Genomic DNA, 17537 nt, shown 5'->3' on the forward strand with positions numbered 1-17537 from the left:
ATATAAAATTAAAGAGCATATGGTCAATATCTTTATTAATTTTCTTATCCAGATGTAAAGAGAGAGCAGCGTATGTTAATCGGGATATCCCTTCAGCTTTAGTAATTAACACTTTTTTTACGGTTTTCTGTATAATTGGAGTGAAGTTTGAAGAGCATCTTGATTTTTGGTCTTCCACAACTTCAGTTTCACCGCTCGGCTTAACTCTATCACCGGTGCGGATACTCACGACACCGCGTCCCGTTTTCCTGTCACCGCCACAGTTTTCGGCAGCGGTTCCAGCTGTCGCAGCTCCCGGAAAGTTAAGCCTAACAACATGATTATTAGAGGTTCATGCGTCATAAAATATAGTGTCACACAACTCTGAATATTATACAAACAGTTTTCAGCATTTAACCAGTTATTTTCTCGTCTTATTTTTGTGTTTTGTGCAGCAATAAAGATGTCTGTTACCTACACTCTGACCAACAATTAGTTGACATTAAACTGCCGTAATCAATCGTTTTTACTCAAGGTGAAACTACATTTTTAATTTCTATTAACATAGAATCTTAAATTATGCATTAGATAAATCAAGTTTACAATAGTACTCTTTACTCAAAATCATTAGTAAAATAATTCTATAAAACTTAAACATATTTTTTATCAGTACTTAAAATAATCTTTTGTACAACTGTCTTTTCTTGTACTTTAATTGTGCTGTTTTTATTTGTTACTATTGTATTAAAATACTCTTAAACCAACCATTCAAAACTAAAAGAAAATACAGTGACAGTATACAGAGAGGATCCACCCTGGCACGCAAACAAACCCCACAAAGCGAGGCTTCGTTAAACATTTAAAACATTTGTGCCACAATTGTATCGATTCTTGGAAACGTCTCCACAGTGACACCTGCTCGCCAATTTGGCTATTGCCACATGTCGATAATGCTATTCTGCGAAAAAAATGTGGCAGACAGCAAAGCTACTTATAATACCAGACTGTCAGTAATGGTGATCTGCACATCTGTTGGCTAAATCCTTGTACAAACAATGCAAGAAAAAGATTGAGACTGTTAAAGACAGCAGTGCTTCAACAAACGGATCTCTCTGTTTACATCCGTGTTGCTGAGCAAACACTGAACCACGAAGAAGCTCCTTTATCCTTCTGCGGAGGTTTTATCTTGTAACACCGGCAGGATGTTAGAGTGAGGATGTGATGCAGCAAATAACATTTTTTGTTGAAAGTAGACAACATTTTTTACAAACGTGTGTATAAGAAATAGAAGAGGTGGTATCAAAAATATAATTCAGTAATTACAAATGATTCTGCTTCATAAAAAATGGAATCCTGGCACCTGGCAATGTCTCAAAGCAGCAGGTACGTCCCAGCTGGGGTGAAGCACACCAAAACCTTGTTCAGTCGCAGCCATGTGATCTGGATGTTTTAAACCACGCTTCAGAAGCAGTGTCGAAACGTCTGTTCCCATCCCTAACATTATCCACAAACATTAGAAACATGGAACAGTGGTGAACCTTCACAGGAGCGGCCGGCAGGCCAAAATTACCCAAGAGAAGACTAATCCAAGAGGTTACCCCAGAACAACATGTAAAGAACTGCAGGCCTCAGTTAAGGTCAAAGTTAAGGTCAGAGTTCATGGGTGGAAATGGCCCGCATAAAGGTTTTCTCGGTTTTGCCAGAACACATCTTGATGATCCCCAAGAATGACAAATGCACAACGTTTGTCCAGAAGTATAATCAGATATGGGGCAAGCACAGAAGCAGCCAAGATCAGGTCAGCTGACAATCTGCTTAGATTCTTTATGTTCTCTGTCTTTTTATTCAGATGTGGAAACAAGTGTTACGAATGCTTTGAGGGAAATCATGTATATTTAAGCTTTGTGAAGGTTAAAAACTGCCCTGTGTCTGCTTTTTATGTTCTTCAATCCTTTAATCTCTGCAGTGGAGGTTCGGGTTATATTGATATCAGCATCAGCACAACTACCAGTCACAGTAGCTACTTTTATCAGATATACAGCAGGTTCAAAAGTACCAGAGACCATTAACATTATGTCCTGCATGATGTAAAATAACAAGCATCTGTTCTAATGTCATTGGTGTAAAAGAGGAATGTGGGAGCTGCAGGCTAGTTTATCAAATCTGCAAAGTTTTGGGGGTCAAACAAGAAACAATATCAATATGGTGACTACAAAGGTTGTGAACAATTAAAAATGTAAGTCTCATTAAGTCTTTTAGGGCATGTTGCTACCAGCTTGGAAAGTGTAGACACTGTAATCTTTGTAAAAATAGCTCTTTCTGTGTTTGGGCGATGGCTTGAACAGGGCTCTGTGAGATGTTTTCATAACCTGACCCTGCTTTAAACTTCTCCACATTTTCATCCCCGACATCTCAGATGGTTCCTTCAAGGTTCTGTTTGACAGTCTCGGGTGCTTGGTGTTGAGTATTACTTCTGTCTCATCAGACTTGTTCCCTTCTGTTTTCCTTGGTGTCCTATAGTGGTTAGGGCAATCGTGGCTCAAGAGCTGGCAGTTCGTCTCTGTCAGTCTGCCCCAGGGCAGCTGTGGCTACAACTGTAGCTGCCTCCACCAGTGTGTGAATGTGAGAGTGAATGAATAGTGGAATTGTAAAGCGCTTTGAGGGTCTTGAAAAGCGCTATATAAATGTCATTATTATTATTATTGTCAGTATTTATCCCTGTGTTCTCCATTCAGTTGTCTTCCTCTTTGATTGTGTCCATTGCTTCCTGTCACTCGTGTCGTTTACTTTCTTTGCCTCGACACGTCCATCGTTTCCAGCCATGTCTCACCTCATGTCTCTCCTGTTTCCAGTCTCTATTTATTGTCACGTGTTAAGTGACAACATTAGTGAACTTAGGAACGACTGGAATGAGCAAAATAAATGGATCTTCAATAGGAGAAAGGAATGTTAGAATAAGGAATATTTTAATGGATTTTTGATCAGAATGGTAGAATTTAATTTCATTGCAGATTTTTCTACATTTGTGTTTTTTTACATTAACCTTGTTGAATTTGCGCAGAACTGTTCACTAATTTCTAAAGTGATTTTTAAATCATTTTTGAATGTGATGCATTCACTGTACTCGTCATACATATTATATTCAATTAAGCAGGATGAATTAGAGCATAGGTGTCAAACTCTGGCCCGCAGCCTAATTCCATTTGGCCCGCGAAGCCATACCAAATTAGTATTAGAGCTGGCCTACTGGTATTATACAGCTAATATATATATATTGTTTAGTATTAAGCTTTGCTTGTTCCATATTCAGTTTTTCAGCAAACGTGTTTGAGTCCATAAGAAAAGATTCATTCTCATATCTGGAGGAATAAAAATATTTCAATAAATATTAACGTTAGCCCGCGACTTTGTTCCAGTTTTGAATTTTGGCCCACTGTGTATTTGAGTTTGACACCCCTGAATTAGAGCATAACTGCACTTTAACATCAAAGGAATATTGCAGTGGATTGAGATGAAACGTGACACACTTAGAGCAGGTGAGCCAGAGCAGTGTGTACGTGACCATTAACGATCAGTTAGTTTCACCTGTGGTTTTGTTACCAGCTGCAAAACGTTTAGCTGGTTTTGTTTTAACCACACACACACACACACACACACACACACGCAAGTTTGGTATTGATTAACTACACCAAATAACCATTGAGAGATGAATAACGTTAATCTTTTAATTACAATACAATATTTGCCAGGGAAACCTGCATCCATCCATGTGGATGGACGTACCATCCACCCACAGACTGTTGCGCACGATCTGATATCCTCGTGTTGGTGTTGTTCCCAGATCATCATACTAAAGGTTGTTCCAGGATCAACATTGCAAGTGACCAATCAGAATGTTGTGATGTCATACTTTTGCGACTTCAGGAAAAACTGGCGTAAAACAAAAAACTGTACTTAAGCTGCGAGAAACCGCCTTTGTCCGCCGATCAACGGACCCCAACCTTAACCCTTTAATAAACGCTAAGCAGAACTGATATTGTCCTTGCAACATTGGAATTTCATAAATGCACGAATGGGTTGGTGCACAAAAGAATAACGTCACAATAATGTGATTGGTCACTTGCAATGTTGAACCTGGAACAACATTTTCATGATGATCTGGGAACAACACCAACACGACGATATCAGATCATCCGACTGTTGCAGACCTACAGCGCCACCGTGGTGCAGCAGCTTCAACTAGCAGGACAATAAATGTTGTTTGATGGGAAAAACTGCTCAGGTCAAAGCGCTGAGCACGTTCACACATCCCAAGCCCACGGAGCATTGACAGGATGCACCGCAGCAAGTGGGAACGTCAGAATGTTTTGGAGCAAAACAGGAAAGAAATATTAGGCAGATAGTTTGGGTTTAGTTGATCAGGGCACATATGACATATTGATATCACACAAAACAGAATTCTTTTGAAGATGGATAGTCTGAAAACTCCCAGATGATGCAGCTGTTGTGGTCCCATAACGGGGGGGGGGGGGGGGGGGGGGGGGGGGGTGTCTCATCTTGCTCTTAGTTGGTAAAAGCTGAAACTGTCTGTCCTGGGTGGGACTGTGCACAGCTGGTACTGCTTACTCTGATCACAGTCGCAGCCGTCAGGTTAGTGTAGCTTGAGTGTTCTTACAGTGGAGGTAAGATGGTGTGATCACCCACACAGTTCACTCCAAACATGATTCGTCTCTGAAGCCAATGAACCTTATTTTAGCTCTCGCACACATGAACCCCAATTTTGTGACATTTACTTTGGTTTAGTTTTCAGAGACAAAGAAAATCAAGGTAAACAATAGTGACGAAGTCTAGAACTGGTCACACTTGACTGTTACTCTGAAGCAGCTTACAAACACCAAAGCCTCATTTTCAGGTGAGCAGTGAGGTCTTCAAAGTGCTGCAGTCAGAGTCAGTCCTGTCGCCCTGCATGCACATCAACAGTTGTCTGTTCACCGTGTGACACCTCTGACCATAATCTGTGCTGATGACTTCTCAGGTGAAATATTGCAACAGACAGGAAGTTTAATCTGAATAATTCCAGATGTTTCTTGGGAAAACGGTCAGAGTTACAGGAAAGTGCTTCTCAGCAATTATATCCAATTAATTTATTTGAATTATACTCCTCTCCTACGGTGACCAGTGTGCAGGAGACAAAGCCATTTCATACAGTTCAGGACAAAATGCAAACACAAAGCAGAGGCCTTCTTTGCTGCAGGTGCAGATGACACAGGACGAAGCAGAGTCGACACAGATTTCTGTACAAATGTCTTCTGATGCATTCAGCTCATCGTCCTGACAGAAATCCAGCTGGTAGCGTTATTGGGCCGATTGCATTTTCTCTCAGACTGACAACATCCAAACTTTAAGAATGACAAAGGCAAAATTAAAAATGTTTTCACTGCACTACATTGTTTATTGTGGCTACACACATGGTTACTGTGAGAGTCAACGTCTGTCTAGATAAGAAGCGTTGTAGCTGGGCTTTGATGGCCCTGCTCATCAACAGGAATGGAAGCAAAGAGTACTAATGGCTCATAATAACGCCGCCCTAATCACGCTTACCGACCACGTTTCCTTCTTAATTATTCTTGATGGTTGGAGAGTCTGAAGAGACACGAAGAGGAGAAACTGAAGGCTATCTCCTCAGTCCTGCACCGTGTTGTCAGAACTACTCTGAGCCCTCTGCTGTTTCTTTTTGTAGCTGGGCCAGCGACATACTGGACAGCAGTGTCTGCCCGCTGCCAACCATACCACAATGCACTGCTGGTGGAAGGCGTGGCCACAGGGGAGACCCATCAGTACCTCCTCGCTCACAAAGGTCTCCAGACAAACCACACATTCTGAACACTGAAGCATGTCACAGGGCCACATCGACCAATCACAGTGTTGATGGTTAGAAACACAGTCAGATGCGACGCAGTTATCCTTCACCGCCCTGTCAGCTGACAGCGAGCTTCCATTCCTGGATGATTCAGCAGCACACGGACGGCCGCCGCTGGCATCCACGTCGCTGCACGCAGGAAGCTGTGAGCTGAAGTTCACACTACATAGTGATCTCTTGTGGCTGCTGCTACCATGTGGAGGTTCCTTCCTCTCTTTGTCTGCATGTTGACTACGTGTTTCTTCATCCGCCTTTTCACATGAGGCCTCCAACCTGGGCTGACCGGCTGCTCTGAGCCTCCAGGTCGGCAGCGTTTTGATGTAATCCATGTTTACTAATGGACGAAGCCACAGATCAGGAAAAGCCAAATGCTCAAATAAGAAGTTAGGATCATCTTCCCACTCTGACTGGTCAGACGGAAACTGCTGTAGTGATGCAATGGGATGGAGCAGGTAGGAAGTGTACCAGTCCCACAGACTGGCCAGCCACTCCAGGTTTGTACGGCTGTCTTCTTGGCTCCTGGTGCCACAGCGCCGTTTCTTCTCAAAGTAGTCGACCAGCAGGCCGTGGGCTAGATAGGTAGACAGGAAGAGAGCTGGGTGGGATGAGTAGAAGGTCCAGTCAGCTCTCACCAGGCTGGCCAGTGTAGTAGTGTCAGCATAACGCAGCAGCTTCAGACTGTAGCCGTGCAGAATGTCCAGATAGGGCAGCTGAAGGAGAGCCTGCAGAGAGTGAGCAGCCAGTGATTAGTGACAGTTTTACTCAGTAGAAACAGAACATGCAGTCTGCTGTTACATACTGTCAGAACAGGTTGGATTCTCTCTGATATGAAAGCAGTAAAGTGCGACACACAGCCCTGTTAATGTGGAGCAACTGCACTATACTCGATTCACCGCTAATGATGGCAAATGTCCCGTGATGTCCTGTGGATGCAGACATCCGAACACAACTGGGCACCGTGCAGGCCTGCAGGCCACAGCCAGGCCTGCAGGCCACAGCCAGACCTTTGGTTGGACCGACAGGTAAAGGTCCGGTTCGTCCACCAACATTCTCCAGGAAACTCCCACAGTGGATGGCTGTTTTTGTGATTTTGTGGAAAATCGTAATTTTGTCGCTTTTAATTTGAAAGTCCCTCCTATTTTTTAAATTTATGTAAGTAATATGTGTGCAAATGAATGCAGCTTAACTGCAAATGCACTGGAACAGATGTTTTAGAGATTTAAGTTGGCTAACCATTAAAAGTGAAAACTCACTTTAAGTCATCATTGTGCCCCTGAAGTGTATTTAGTCCGGATACAGCACATTATATTGTAGTACAATAATCCAAACATTTATAAATCTATTTATAAAAAGAAAATCAGAAAAGCTTATAAACATATTAGTGTTTCCACTAATATGTTTAGAACCTGTTAGCATAAAGTATGAGAGCCTCCTCCTGCGGACCCGAAGCACGCTCCCTGTCAGTATTTTTGTATTAATGACTTTTAATAAAAGTTTAATAAATCACAGAAGATTTGCCTTAAATCTAGATGACTGCTAAAAATCACTTTTTTAAAATTATGTAAATAAATCGTTATTGTTTAGCTCTCGTTTAGTCTTACTTACAGTTTGAAAGTAAAATGCTTAACACAAAGTCAGGTGTGAGGACTGAGAGGTGCCGATGATTCCCTACCAGAACTGGCAGCCAGGAAACCAGCAGGATGGAGTTGTAGGTCCCAAGTGTTCGGATCAGAACTACAAATCGTTTCACGGTTGCTCCCTGAAAGCATGTTAACGAATCACATCAGAATTTCAGAACAGCACTACATGACCTGCAAGCTAGAAGACCAAAGACAAAGCAACAAAAAGTAACATCAGGTTTGGAGATGTTGCAGTAAGACCTACAGAGAGCGGTTCAATCAGAATATCTTATAGTGACGTGCAGGTCTGTAACACGACTGAAGATGCACCAGACATGGGGCCAGGGATCGGCCAATCAGCATCACGTATAACCAACTACAAGCTGGTCCTTTGCAGGCACGTACATGGACAACATGCATGCTTACTAACAGCTAAAATACTCCAGGTAAAGACAGGCGCATGGCCGTTTTTCAGTTAGTTCCCTGTGCAGCTCAGTAGGACTAGAAAACTTTATTTGTTTCAATGACAGAAGAACTGTAACTTAATGCAACGTGGGGAAAACTGTAAAGCTGAATAATTTATTTTATTATGAAAATAAAATTGTGTTGAAGAAAAGTTGATGTGTATGCTGTTTGAAATCATCTGTAGGAAGAAAATCAGACTTGACAATAATAATAACAACAATAAAATTGGCAGGAAGAAGAAAGAAAATGATAACTGATGCATTTCTGGGAGGAACTTCCTGTTCCTGTGCAGGTCTATGAAGCAGCACAGACAGCATGTGTAGTTAGTGCTAATGTAACTGTATCTACAAGTATCAAAGCTGTCAGATACATGCAGTGCAGGAACAAGTAAACCTCGAGTCGAGTAGAACATAGTAAATATAAAGTAAAGTAGAGAGTAGATGCTTTTTGTCCCCTTTCACCTCTACAACTAAGGAAAACTGAAACACTGACCTGTGTAATGAAGAGGTCCATCCAGGCCAGCAGGTTGATGAGGACCAAACTGAAGACAAACAGATCGTTGACCTCTGGTTGGACCGAGCGCAGGAAAGTATCCATGGCAGCGAGGGACAGGAACTCCCCGGTGCTTTGGGGACGAAACACAGACGGCAGTTTAATTTCTTTATATAACAAAACGTGTTTTTAAAAAATCAGACATCTTCATTAACAGTCATCACCTGTTGCCATAGTGATATATGCCCTCAGGCATCTTAAGGACGTAGGCGGGGCTGCGTGTCACACCAATCTCTGATAGGCTGCTATAGTTACCCCAACGACGCACATCCACAAAGATGAACTCAATCCTGCCGGTGAACTTGACAGACAGCGAGGAGAAAAAGGCCGGCGGCTGGGACAGGCGGGCAAACAGAAACATTTTCAGTGGATGAGCTGGGTCAGAACGCCACTCCTCCACGAGCTGCTCCGAATGATGCAGGGTTTTGATTCGATGAGCCACGTGTGAGGTCATCCAGCGGAAGATCTGCTCAGTTTCAACCCGACTCCCTTTGTACTCTTTAAGCATGACTTTGCCCTTTGATGCTGAAGTCTGGGGAACCGACATGATCAGGGTGGAGCGCTGCCAGCCACGCTTGATGCACGACCTAGCAGACAGAAGACAGAACCAACAGTAATCCACAGCATGTGAAGAGCATGACAGCAGGTCTACATGCAGTTTCATCTGTCCCACTGCAACCGCTCAGCTTCATGGCCCCATATAAAGCCACTACTGCTCCTGTTATACAGCACGTCGTAGATAAAGGCGGTTTGCTGCTGTGTGGCAGAGGGTGTGTGTCTGAACATGTAGTGGAGTCAGAGTGGGTTTGCCAACAGCACATGTCACACATCACAAAGACCATGACAGCAACATTTCATCTCTGAGTGGTTCTTCTGTCTGACAGTAACTTCAGCTTGTTTTAGTTTAGCTGTCCAATCAGATCCTGTCTTACAAACTAGGAAATATTGATCATGTCCTGGTTTGTGCAACAAAAGGATAAAGTGGCTTTGAGAGGTCAATGAAACTAAAACAGCTTTTCATGTCAGGTCACATCAAGATAAATCCTCCTCGTGACCAAGCTGGTGCCACAGTGACTCTTTGCTGTTGGAAAACATCATCTGAAGGTGAGCAAACACTGTTGATTCCACGCTGTCTGCTGGGAGGAAACCAGTTTCCCAGCATACAATCGGTCTGAATCCATCTGTGCCAATGAGCACAACTACTCTGCGACATGTCCTCCTGCAGTACAGGACTCACATCAACTGGTTGTCAACCTGTGAACATCTGATTGTACTCCACAGTTGCTGAGCACCTGCTGCAGTCAAACCGCCGTCCTTTCTGTTTCAGATGTGTCAGGTTCTGCCTGGACTCTGTTAGTAGTTTATATGAATAATTATATAAATTTGTATTTGTTTAACGTGATTTTTTGTAAACAGTTTTTATTTATTTTAGGTAATCGTTGTATTATCTCAAACAGATCTCAGCCTCCTGGTAGATACACACCTGAGGCATCCACTGTTGCCTCGTTCTCAAGTTATCACATTCACAACACTTTCAGAAAACCTGACCTAAGTGCTCTGAGGCAACTGTTGTTGTGACGTGGTGAATGGTAAATGGGCTGATTCTTATATAGAGCTTTTATGCTCTCCTGGAGGACTCAAAGCGCTCTATACAACATGCCATATTCACCCATTCACACAAGCACTGTCTTCTAAGTTTCTTAGTGCTTCCTAACTACCATTCACACACACTGATACTACTAACTTGGGGTTAGTTAGTTAGCCCAAGGATACTTGACATGCAGACTGGAGGAGCCAGGAGCCACTAACCTCAGTAGATGACCTGCTCTACCTCCTGAGCTACAGCCGCCCACCACGTGGCACTATATGAATAAAAATGAATGAAACTCAACTGACCTCTGACCTTGAGGTTGAGGTCACTGACATTCAAACTCATCTGTGATTTTCAACACCGTGTCTTATCGCCATAATATCACTATTGTGGCATGGTAGTTGCTTTGAAAATGGTCACTGGCTGGAAGTCACAGACCTGGTCCTAGACTTGGTCCCCATCTTCAAAGCAACCACTTCAAAGGCTGCAGGATCACTGCGCAGGGCCGCGGTGCAGCCTTCCACCATGTTCTTTCCTAGTGTGACTGTCAGATTGTGTAACTGTTGTTCAACTTCCGTAGTGTCTCTTTCTGTGGAGTAACAGCATATCACCTGTAGTCATTGGAGCAGTTGAAGGTTCCAGTTCTGATACCAAACTGGGACACCTTCTGGACCATCTTCCCCCAGTTGGACTGACTGAGTAGAGCTTCCCGGTCCTGAGCAATGACCTGCCGTTACACACAGGGACATGATACGGTCACGTTGGTAGTGCTGGACAATCAGCTTTTAATGTGATTTGCAGATTAAACCCAGTTTATTACAGAAGGCTCCCATGTTGCAGTGAGACTGTCACTGTGGGCGAACCAACGGCGTGCACGCTTCTCTGGTCTTTTTGCACCAGCTTTGTTGTGACAGTGCAGCCATTTTCCATGCATTTACTTTGATTTATGCCACAGCTGCTCTAAATCCCCAGTGTGGGTAATTACTAAAATAGTTTACACAAGCACAAGTTCAGTTCTAGAATTACAATATTTTTAATGCTGAAATATTATTATTGTTATTGCTAAAACTTCAAACTTCCTGTTTTACAAAAAAGCAGCAGAAAAATAGGAAACCACATTATTTTTGCCAAATAATACTTGTTTACTTGAATTTCCTAAAGAAATTAATTTCAGTGCAGGGATGTGAACGTTTATATCCATCATCAGTGGAGCGAGCATGCAGCTTTGGATGTACAAACTTTTATTCAGTTTGTCAGCTGACTAACATACAGACACTCAGACTGACTGCAAATATATATTTTTTGCTTTGAAACAAGTTTTTGCCAGATTTTGAAAACATTTTGTGGCGGGGGCAGGGCGGGCGTGGCGGGGGCGTGGTCTCTGGCTCCGCTGCAGTGGAGGGGTGGTGCAGCGGGCTCGAGGGGCAGCTGCTGCTACTCTGTAATCATATTTTGTATCACCTAATATTTTGATTCATTCTGATAGACCTATTGAGTAAATATTAAATACATTTGATTATTTTCAAATGAATACATTTCCTGCGTCATTATTTTGAGACAACAGGTGAAGAACTGGAGGATCGCCCACAGAGGCGGAGATCAGAGTTACTGAAATATTTGTTGACTAATCGAATAATGAAAGAAAAATGAGCAGATTAGTCAACTACCAAAACAATCTCCAGCTGCTGCTTGTTTGTGGATCTCTCCTTTCAATCTCGTCTTCAGTAACTCAACATTATTCTTCATTAGTTTGACCCACTTGTCCACTGAAGAACATTTCTTTGCCTGCAGAAAGTCTTGGGTTGCTTTTGGGTTATGAAGCTCTGAACGGACACAGTGACCTTTAGCTGTCAAACAGATGTGCTCATATTAGACTAAAGAATAATTATGGTATGCTATGTGGAAGTCATGGTCACCTCAGTAACTGCGAGGCTTCCAGGTCCTGTGAGTAACTGTAACTACACCCAACTACACCCTGAGTCTTTCCACAGCTGGATCGATATTAGAACAGGTCTCCCAGATCAGACTACTTGGTGTCACCATAAATCACCACCTTTCCAGTACAAGCTAAATTACACCATGGCTTACTTTGACTACACAATTATGCTACACGACTGCAGTGTAGTAACTAACTCTGTTATATTCAGAGCATCTTTAAAGTGGAATAAACAGCCATAATGAGCTAGCTGCTATTGCTAGTTTAAAAATTTAAAAGCCTTTTCACAGTTTTTAATTATTGTAAACATTGTAAGAGGCCAATGCTGTGAGCTGATTTTGATTCTGTATTGTGCCTCAGAGTTATTGATATTTACATGCTTACATTTTTACCATTGTGAAGCCTCAATGTGGATGGAGCTAAATTATGAGGATGTTTTTGCATCTACTTTATTGTGTAATGTTTTATTAGCTTATACTCGATGGCTCCGGCCCCTGCCACTACTGTGGAAGCTAATGGGGTTCCTTATATATAAATAGATAAATAAACCCTTTCTAATAGGCAGCAGCAGTTAATTCTTTACTAATGCATTTCCTGAAAGCTCCAGACCGACAAACTACCCATGTTTGCTTTAATAGAGGTGGTCACACTTTCTAAAGATTAATTCATCAGACACATTTGAGTAGCTGCTAGTTTCTTTTTTCCAACCAAGTTAGACATGAGATTAAGAACATGATGGGATGGACACTTAATCACACACCCCTGACAGGTTTTAACAGAATGTGCTTTTACCTGAACCAACCAGATCCCATCTTTAGTGTCCTCTACTAATTCATAGAAGTGCACCTCTCCACTGAAGTGTGTGGTGCTGGAGCCGTCGGCCTCCGTCTGCTCCTTCTGCTTCTTTATGGCAGAGTACAGCTCCCCCTGTGTCAGCTCTCCTGTGACAGAGCAAAGTGTAGCAGGTTTTAAAGAGCACTGATACTTGAATCCATGCAGCAGTGGTGTACGTACAGGCAAAGACTACACACACATACTGTGCAAAGTTCTTGAACCACCTCATGTTTGTTTTACATCCAAGGCCAGGACAGTGAAAGTGGTCTTGAGTACAGACATTTTTCACTCTTCAGTCCAGTTTTTGTACGTAACCATTTTCAAAGGAAGTTGGGTTTTTTTAACGCTGACCTACGAATCATTCAAACATAAATAAGGGACCTAAATCAAAGGCACAACACACAAAGTTGTGCCAATCATACAACGAAATGAACAGTATCTATAAATCTCTCCCTCTCATATTATTAAAAAAATAAAACAAACCCTAATTCTTCCTCCTGCGTCTTTATTCTTCAACGTTGTCAGAAGAGGAGCTTGTCCTGTGCAGTATCTTTGCTGTTCCTGTGCTCTTGATCTCTCATGTCATTCCTGGGATCAGCTGGAGCCACCTGCCCAGGTATGGAGAACTCCGCCCGAGTCCTCCGATGACCACGGAGGTCACTGTTGCCTTCAGCTTCCACGTCTTTCTCGTATTGACGCCAGAGGCTTCAAACAGTTATATTATTCCAGCAGGGCATCTTGAGGGACTTTTGTTGTGATTTGGCGCTATATAAATAAAATTGAAATTGCATCTGACAGCTGGCAGCTGTTGATTGGCTGGATCTTGTTCTTCCCGTTCAGCCGACTCCTCAGGACTCGTCTCTGCAGGTGTTTGGTGGTTGCAGCTTTCCTAACAGCCTCTTCATCGTTCCCACATGACTGTGGGACTCCAAGTATTACAGCTACATGCTCTGCCTGCAATGTGCAATCCCCTCAGTTCTGATCACCTTCCCCCTCTGTGTTACCATCCTCCTACACGTCTCCAGTCCAAATGACAGGCCAGTGTTATTGCTGTTATTGATCTTAGTGGATCAGTGAGATGATCTCTCATTCCCTCCTAGCATGCAGCTCGATGTCATCCATGTACAGGAAGTGGCAACGTGTGCCGTTCACTTGAGGCTGGTCTATAGTGCGGTTTGTCACATCCCACTGATGTCCTGATGATGCCACTTCATTGCTATTAAGTGCAGGATTTACTTAGGAGATGACCTCCACTGCTGTTCTGCATTACTGGCTACAGAACAGAGCAACTGTTATCCACTTCCTGTACATGGATGACATCGAGCTGCATGCTAGGAGTGAATGAGAGATCATCTCACTGATCCACTAAGATCAATAACAGCAATAACATCGGCCTGTCATTCGGACTCCTATTGATCGTGTACACTTTTAAGCATTCCTCTGCTGCCACTGCGATGGTTACTGGAGCCTGTTCAGGGAGGCTGCTGTGGTCTCAGCATTGTTATGTGTTGCATCCTCGTCCCATGTGCCCTTCCAGTGTTGGTCTGTCTCCAGCCTCGGTGGAGCTGTCCTCATATTGTTCTCCTAACACTGAGCACACCTTGAATGGTTCAATGCAGAAAAGCTGGTTTATTCTCCTGGACTCTATCTCTGGTATACTCGACTCTTCAGGAGGTTAGCAGTTTCCAGAGCCTCAGACATGGGCACACTTTTCTTCATCACACTTTTCTCCAGTTCTGATAGTTGGCTACCTGACATCCTGGCTTCCCCCTGTCATAGATAAGGTACAGCACAAACACTATCTCCAGCTGCAATACAAATGACTCCTTCCAGATGTTGGAACGCTGAGCTACTGTTGTGAAGAGTGCAGTCCAAGGAACAGCAAAGATACACACACTGGAGGCCACCAACGCAGTGTAAGTGGCTGACAAACAAATCCTACCAATGATAAAGCTGGAAAATCAAAATCTATCCAAGGGACTGTATCAGCAGTGTTCAAACTAAGACCTGAAAAATGAAGGATTCAGTTGAAACCAGGTAGCAAAACAAAAGTTACAGCCACGACTTCCAGAAAAAGTGTTTAGGGTGCAAAGAAAACCACAAATAACTTCAGCTGGCAAACAGGCAGGACTGGAAGAAAAAACGTCATTTGGGTCGTTTCTGTTATTATGATTTTAAAAGAGCAAACACATCAAATTGTTAGCAAATGTCAGGAACCACCGATCCAGTCCACACCGGCAAAGAAATTCAACTACAGCTACAGGCATGGAGTCATCACACCAACTGAGATCAATCAATTAGAAAACAATCCTGCCCCTCAGTGCAAACTCATATTAGCTGCTTCAGTCCCCATTGATGGCCAATCAGAACCTGTTCCAATACCAAGATGTCCAAGAAACATCTGTAACAGGTCAGATCAATGCGCTCTCCCCGGACATTCACAACCTTATTGGTGGAAAACATAAGAACAGATTTGGTTACAGAAACATTTCAAAACTAATTAATTTCTCATTATTACACATAATTCATGATCATCTGCGGTTTGATTCTTCGCACGTGTGGACGAGTTACGACGGACAACAGCACCTTTACAAATATATTTACTTAGAAAACTGGTGACATGTTCGATACTTGTACACACACACACACACACACACACACACACACACACACACACACACACACACACACACTTCCATGTATTGTGAGGTGTTTCAGTGGCATCGCTGGCATTCATCTCCTCCTGCAGGCAGCTTATTATCCCAGCAGGGTATCTGATGGCTGATAGGGAACATGTACTGATGAGCTGAATCTTATGCCTTTCAGCACCTGTCCCATCTACGTGACGTATTTGACTATGGTTGTGTATCTTCTTCATGGTTCTCATTGGTCCATGGGAAACTCAGGCCCTGGTAGCGGTCCTCTATGCTATTCTGCCTTCGTGCAGCTCCATCTCTTTAGTCTGGATCACTTTCCCTCTCTTTGCAAACATTTGGCCACACTTATCCAGTTTGAACGGCATCCCGGTATCCTGGCTGTAGATCCTGGTGAGGCTGACCGGTGAGTCGATATCTCGCTCCTGGCATACACATTGATGCCATCCATGTAGTGGAGGTGGCTGATGGTCACTCAGCAGCTGAATCTGTGTCTGTCCACCCTGAGCTGACTGAATGGTTGAGGCTTATGCAGAACAGGAGTGGGGACAATGCATCACATTGGTATATTTCACAGCTGATGGTGATTTGTGGGGTTGTCTTGGAGTTGGCCTTCAGTGTTGTCTTCCACAGTCCTCCTGACTTCCTCCTGAATGTTTTTAGCACATTATTACCCTTGTTTAATGCCAGGCTCTCGAGTATCCATGTGTGGGGCATTAGATTCTTGTAGTCAATCCAGACAGTGCTCAGGCTGGTTGACCCCGTCTTAAGAGCCCCTGTTTATCAACCCTGAGCTGATGCTTTGGCCTGTGGTGCCATTTACAATGTCTTTCAGAGCCGTTTTAATGTATTGACTCGTCTGCCTACCCAGCTTGGTTATTACAATGCCTGAGAAAAGCTTCCATGTTGTGGAGAAGCAATCGTTTGATGGTGCTGTACCCTTGTGAGGACCCTTCGTGGTGAGCCCTGCCCTCTCTATCAGAACCTGACCGTTCGCTTCTTTGCAGTTTTAAAGTCCTGAACTTGAGAAACACGCGCACACACACACACACACACACACACACAAATAGAAAATAACTACAAAGAGACATTTTTGGAGAGAAACTGAGAAACTTTCATGCTTTCAGACTTTAGTGGTGCTCCGATAAATGAGACAGCAGCTCGTGTACATGAACCACTAATGATGAAGACTGTGTGATGCTTCTGGCTTTACCTGATTTCTCCACCAGCTCGCTCACATCCTTCTTCTCGACCAGCCCGGAGTATCCCAGCCCTCGACATTCCAGGATGGTCTTTAACTTCTTGTAACTGAGAGTAACCGGATCCACAAGCTGCGTAGCGAACATACCAGTCTCATACCAAACTACTGCCTCAAAAATCCTCGCCAACGTAAACAACACTATGAAATATAAGAGCAAGAAGAACAGTTTCAACCACATCTTACGGCTGAGCGAAAGCGCCAAGAGGAGGTCTGCGAGCGGCTGTGGTCAGCAGACAGGCTTACACAGACTCCCCACACATCTGCAGCAGACACGGACACACAAACGTCTCTAATTACAGCTGGGAAGACCCCCCCCCCCCCCTCCTCACTTGTTTCTCCAACTGTTTACCGTGCTAACGGTGACAGCTTAGCACTTAGCTTAGCATCGCAGGTAGGCCTCTGATGTAACAAAACTACGCGTCTTTAGCTCTTCGTCGCTACTGCAGCAGCTTCCGCTGACAGTCAGCCCCGTGTGAGCCTGGATGCTAACGCGGAGCTTCACATTCTCTGGGTCACAAACCGCCAATAATGACGACTGTGATCGTTATTGTTTCTGTCTCCGATCAGCTGTGTGCGCGGAGAAGATGGCGTCATATCCTGTTCCACTTGACGCTTGTAATACCCCCCTTCTCCACACACACACACACGCGCAGAGTAATGAAGCTGTCAAAGTGTAAATAAACAAAAGCTAAATCAAATATTTTAACTAGAAAAATGTGCATTTCC

At 43.5% G+C, this 17537-nt stretch overlaps 1 protein-coding gene across 2 annotated transcripts; it reads right to left on the reverse strand.

Moving 5' to 3' along the window:
• Positions 1-5408: 5408 nt before the first annotated feature.
• rnf103 (ring finger protein 103) lies at positions 5409-17424 on the reverse strand. Of its 2 annotated transcripts, XM_085171211.1 has the most exons (8): positions 17161-17424; positions 16764-16949; positions 12855-13003; positions 10738-10853; positions 8700-9122; positions 8476-8608; positions 7572-7658; positions 5409-6621 (listed from the first exon to the last, which is right to left on the reverse strand). In XM_085171211.1, the coding sequence occupies exons 2-8, from the start codon at positions 16894-16896 to the stop codon at positions 5662-5664; spliced, it is 2001 nt and encodes a 666-aa protein (XP_085027337.1). In that variant the 5' UTR covers positions 16897-16949; positions 17161-17424; the 3' UTR covers positions 5409-5661. The 2 variants fall into 2 exon arrangements, with proteins under 2 accessions (XP_085027337.1, XP_085027326.1); XM_085171200.1 differs by having other exon boundaries at positions 16764-17424.
• Positions 17425-17537: the final 113 nt, after the last annotated feature.

This window comes from Neolamprologus multifasciatus, chromosome 2 (assembly GCF_963576455.1).
Source record: "Neolamprologus multifasciatus chromosome 2, fNeoMul1.2, whole genome shotgun sequence".
Taxonomy (NCBI): Eukaryota; Metazoa; Chordata; class Actinopteri; order Cichliformes; family Cichlidae; genus Neolamprologus; species Neolamprologus multifasciatus.

Bases quoted from the DNA above. Each gene is read 5' to 3' on its own strand.
- rnf103 (XM_085171200.1), bottom strand. From the start codon at position 16,989: ATGTGGTTGAAACTGTTCTTCTTGCTCTTATATTTCATAGTGTTGTTT. The intron at 10,854-12,854 runs GTAAAAGCACAT...GTGTAACGGCAG, and splicing joins ATGGGATCTGGTTGGTTCAG to GTCATTGCTCAGGACCGGGA. The intron at 9,123-10,737 runs GTGATATGCTGT...TCTGTCTGCTAG, and splicing joins AACTGCTCCAATGACTACAG to GTCGTGCATCAAGCGTGGCT.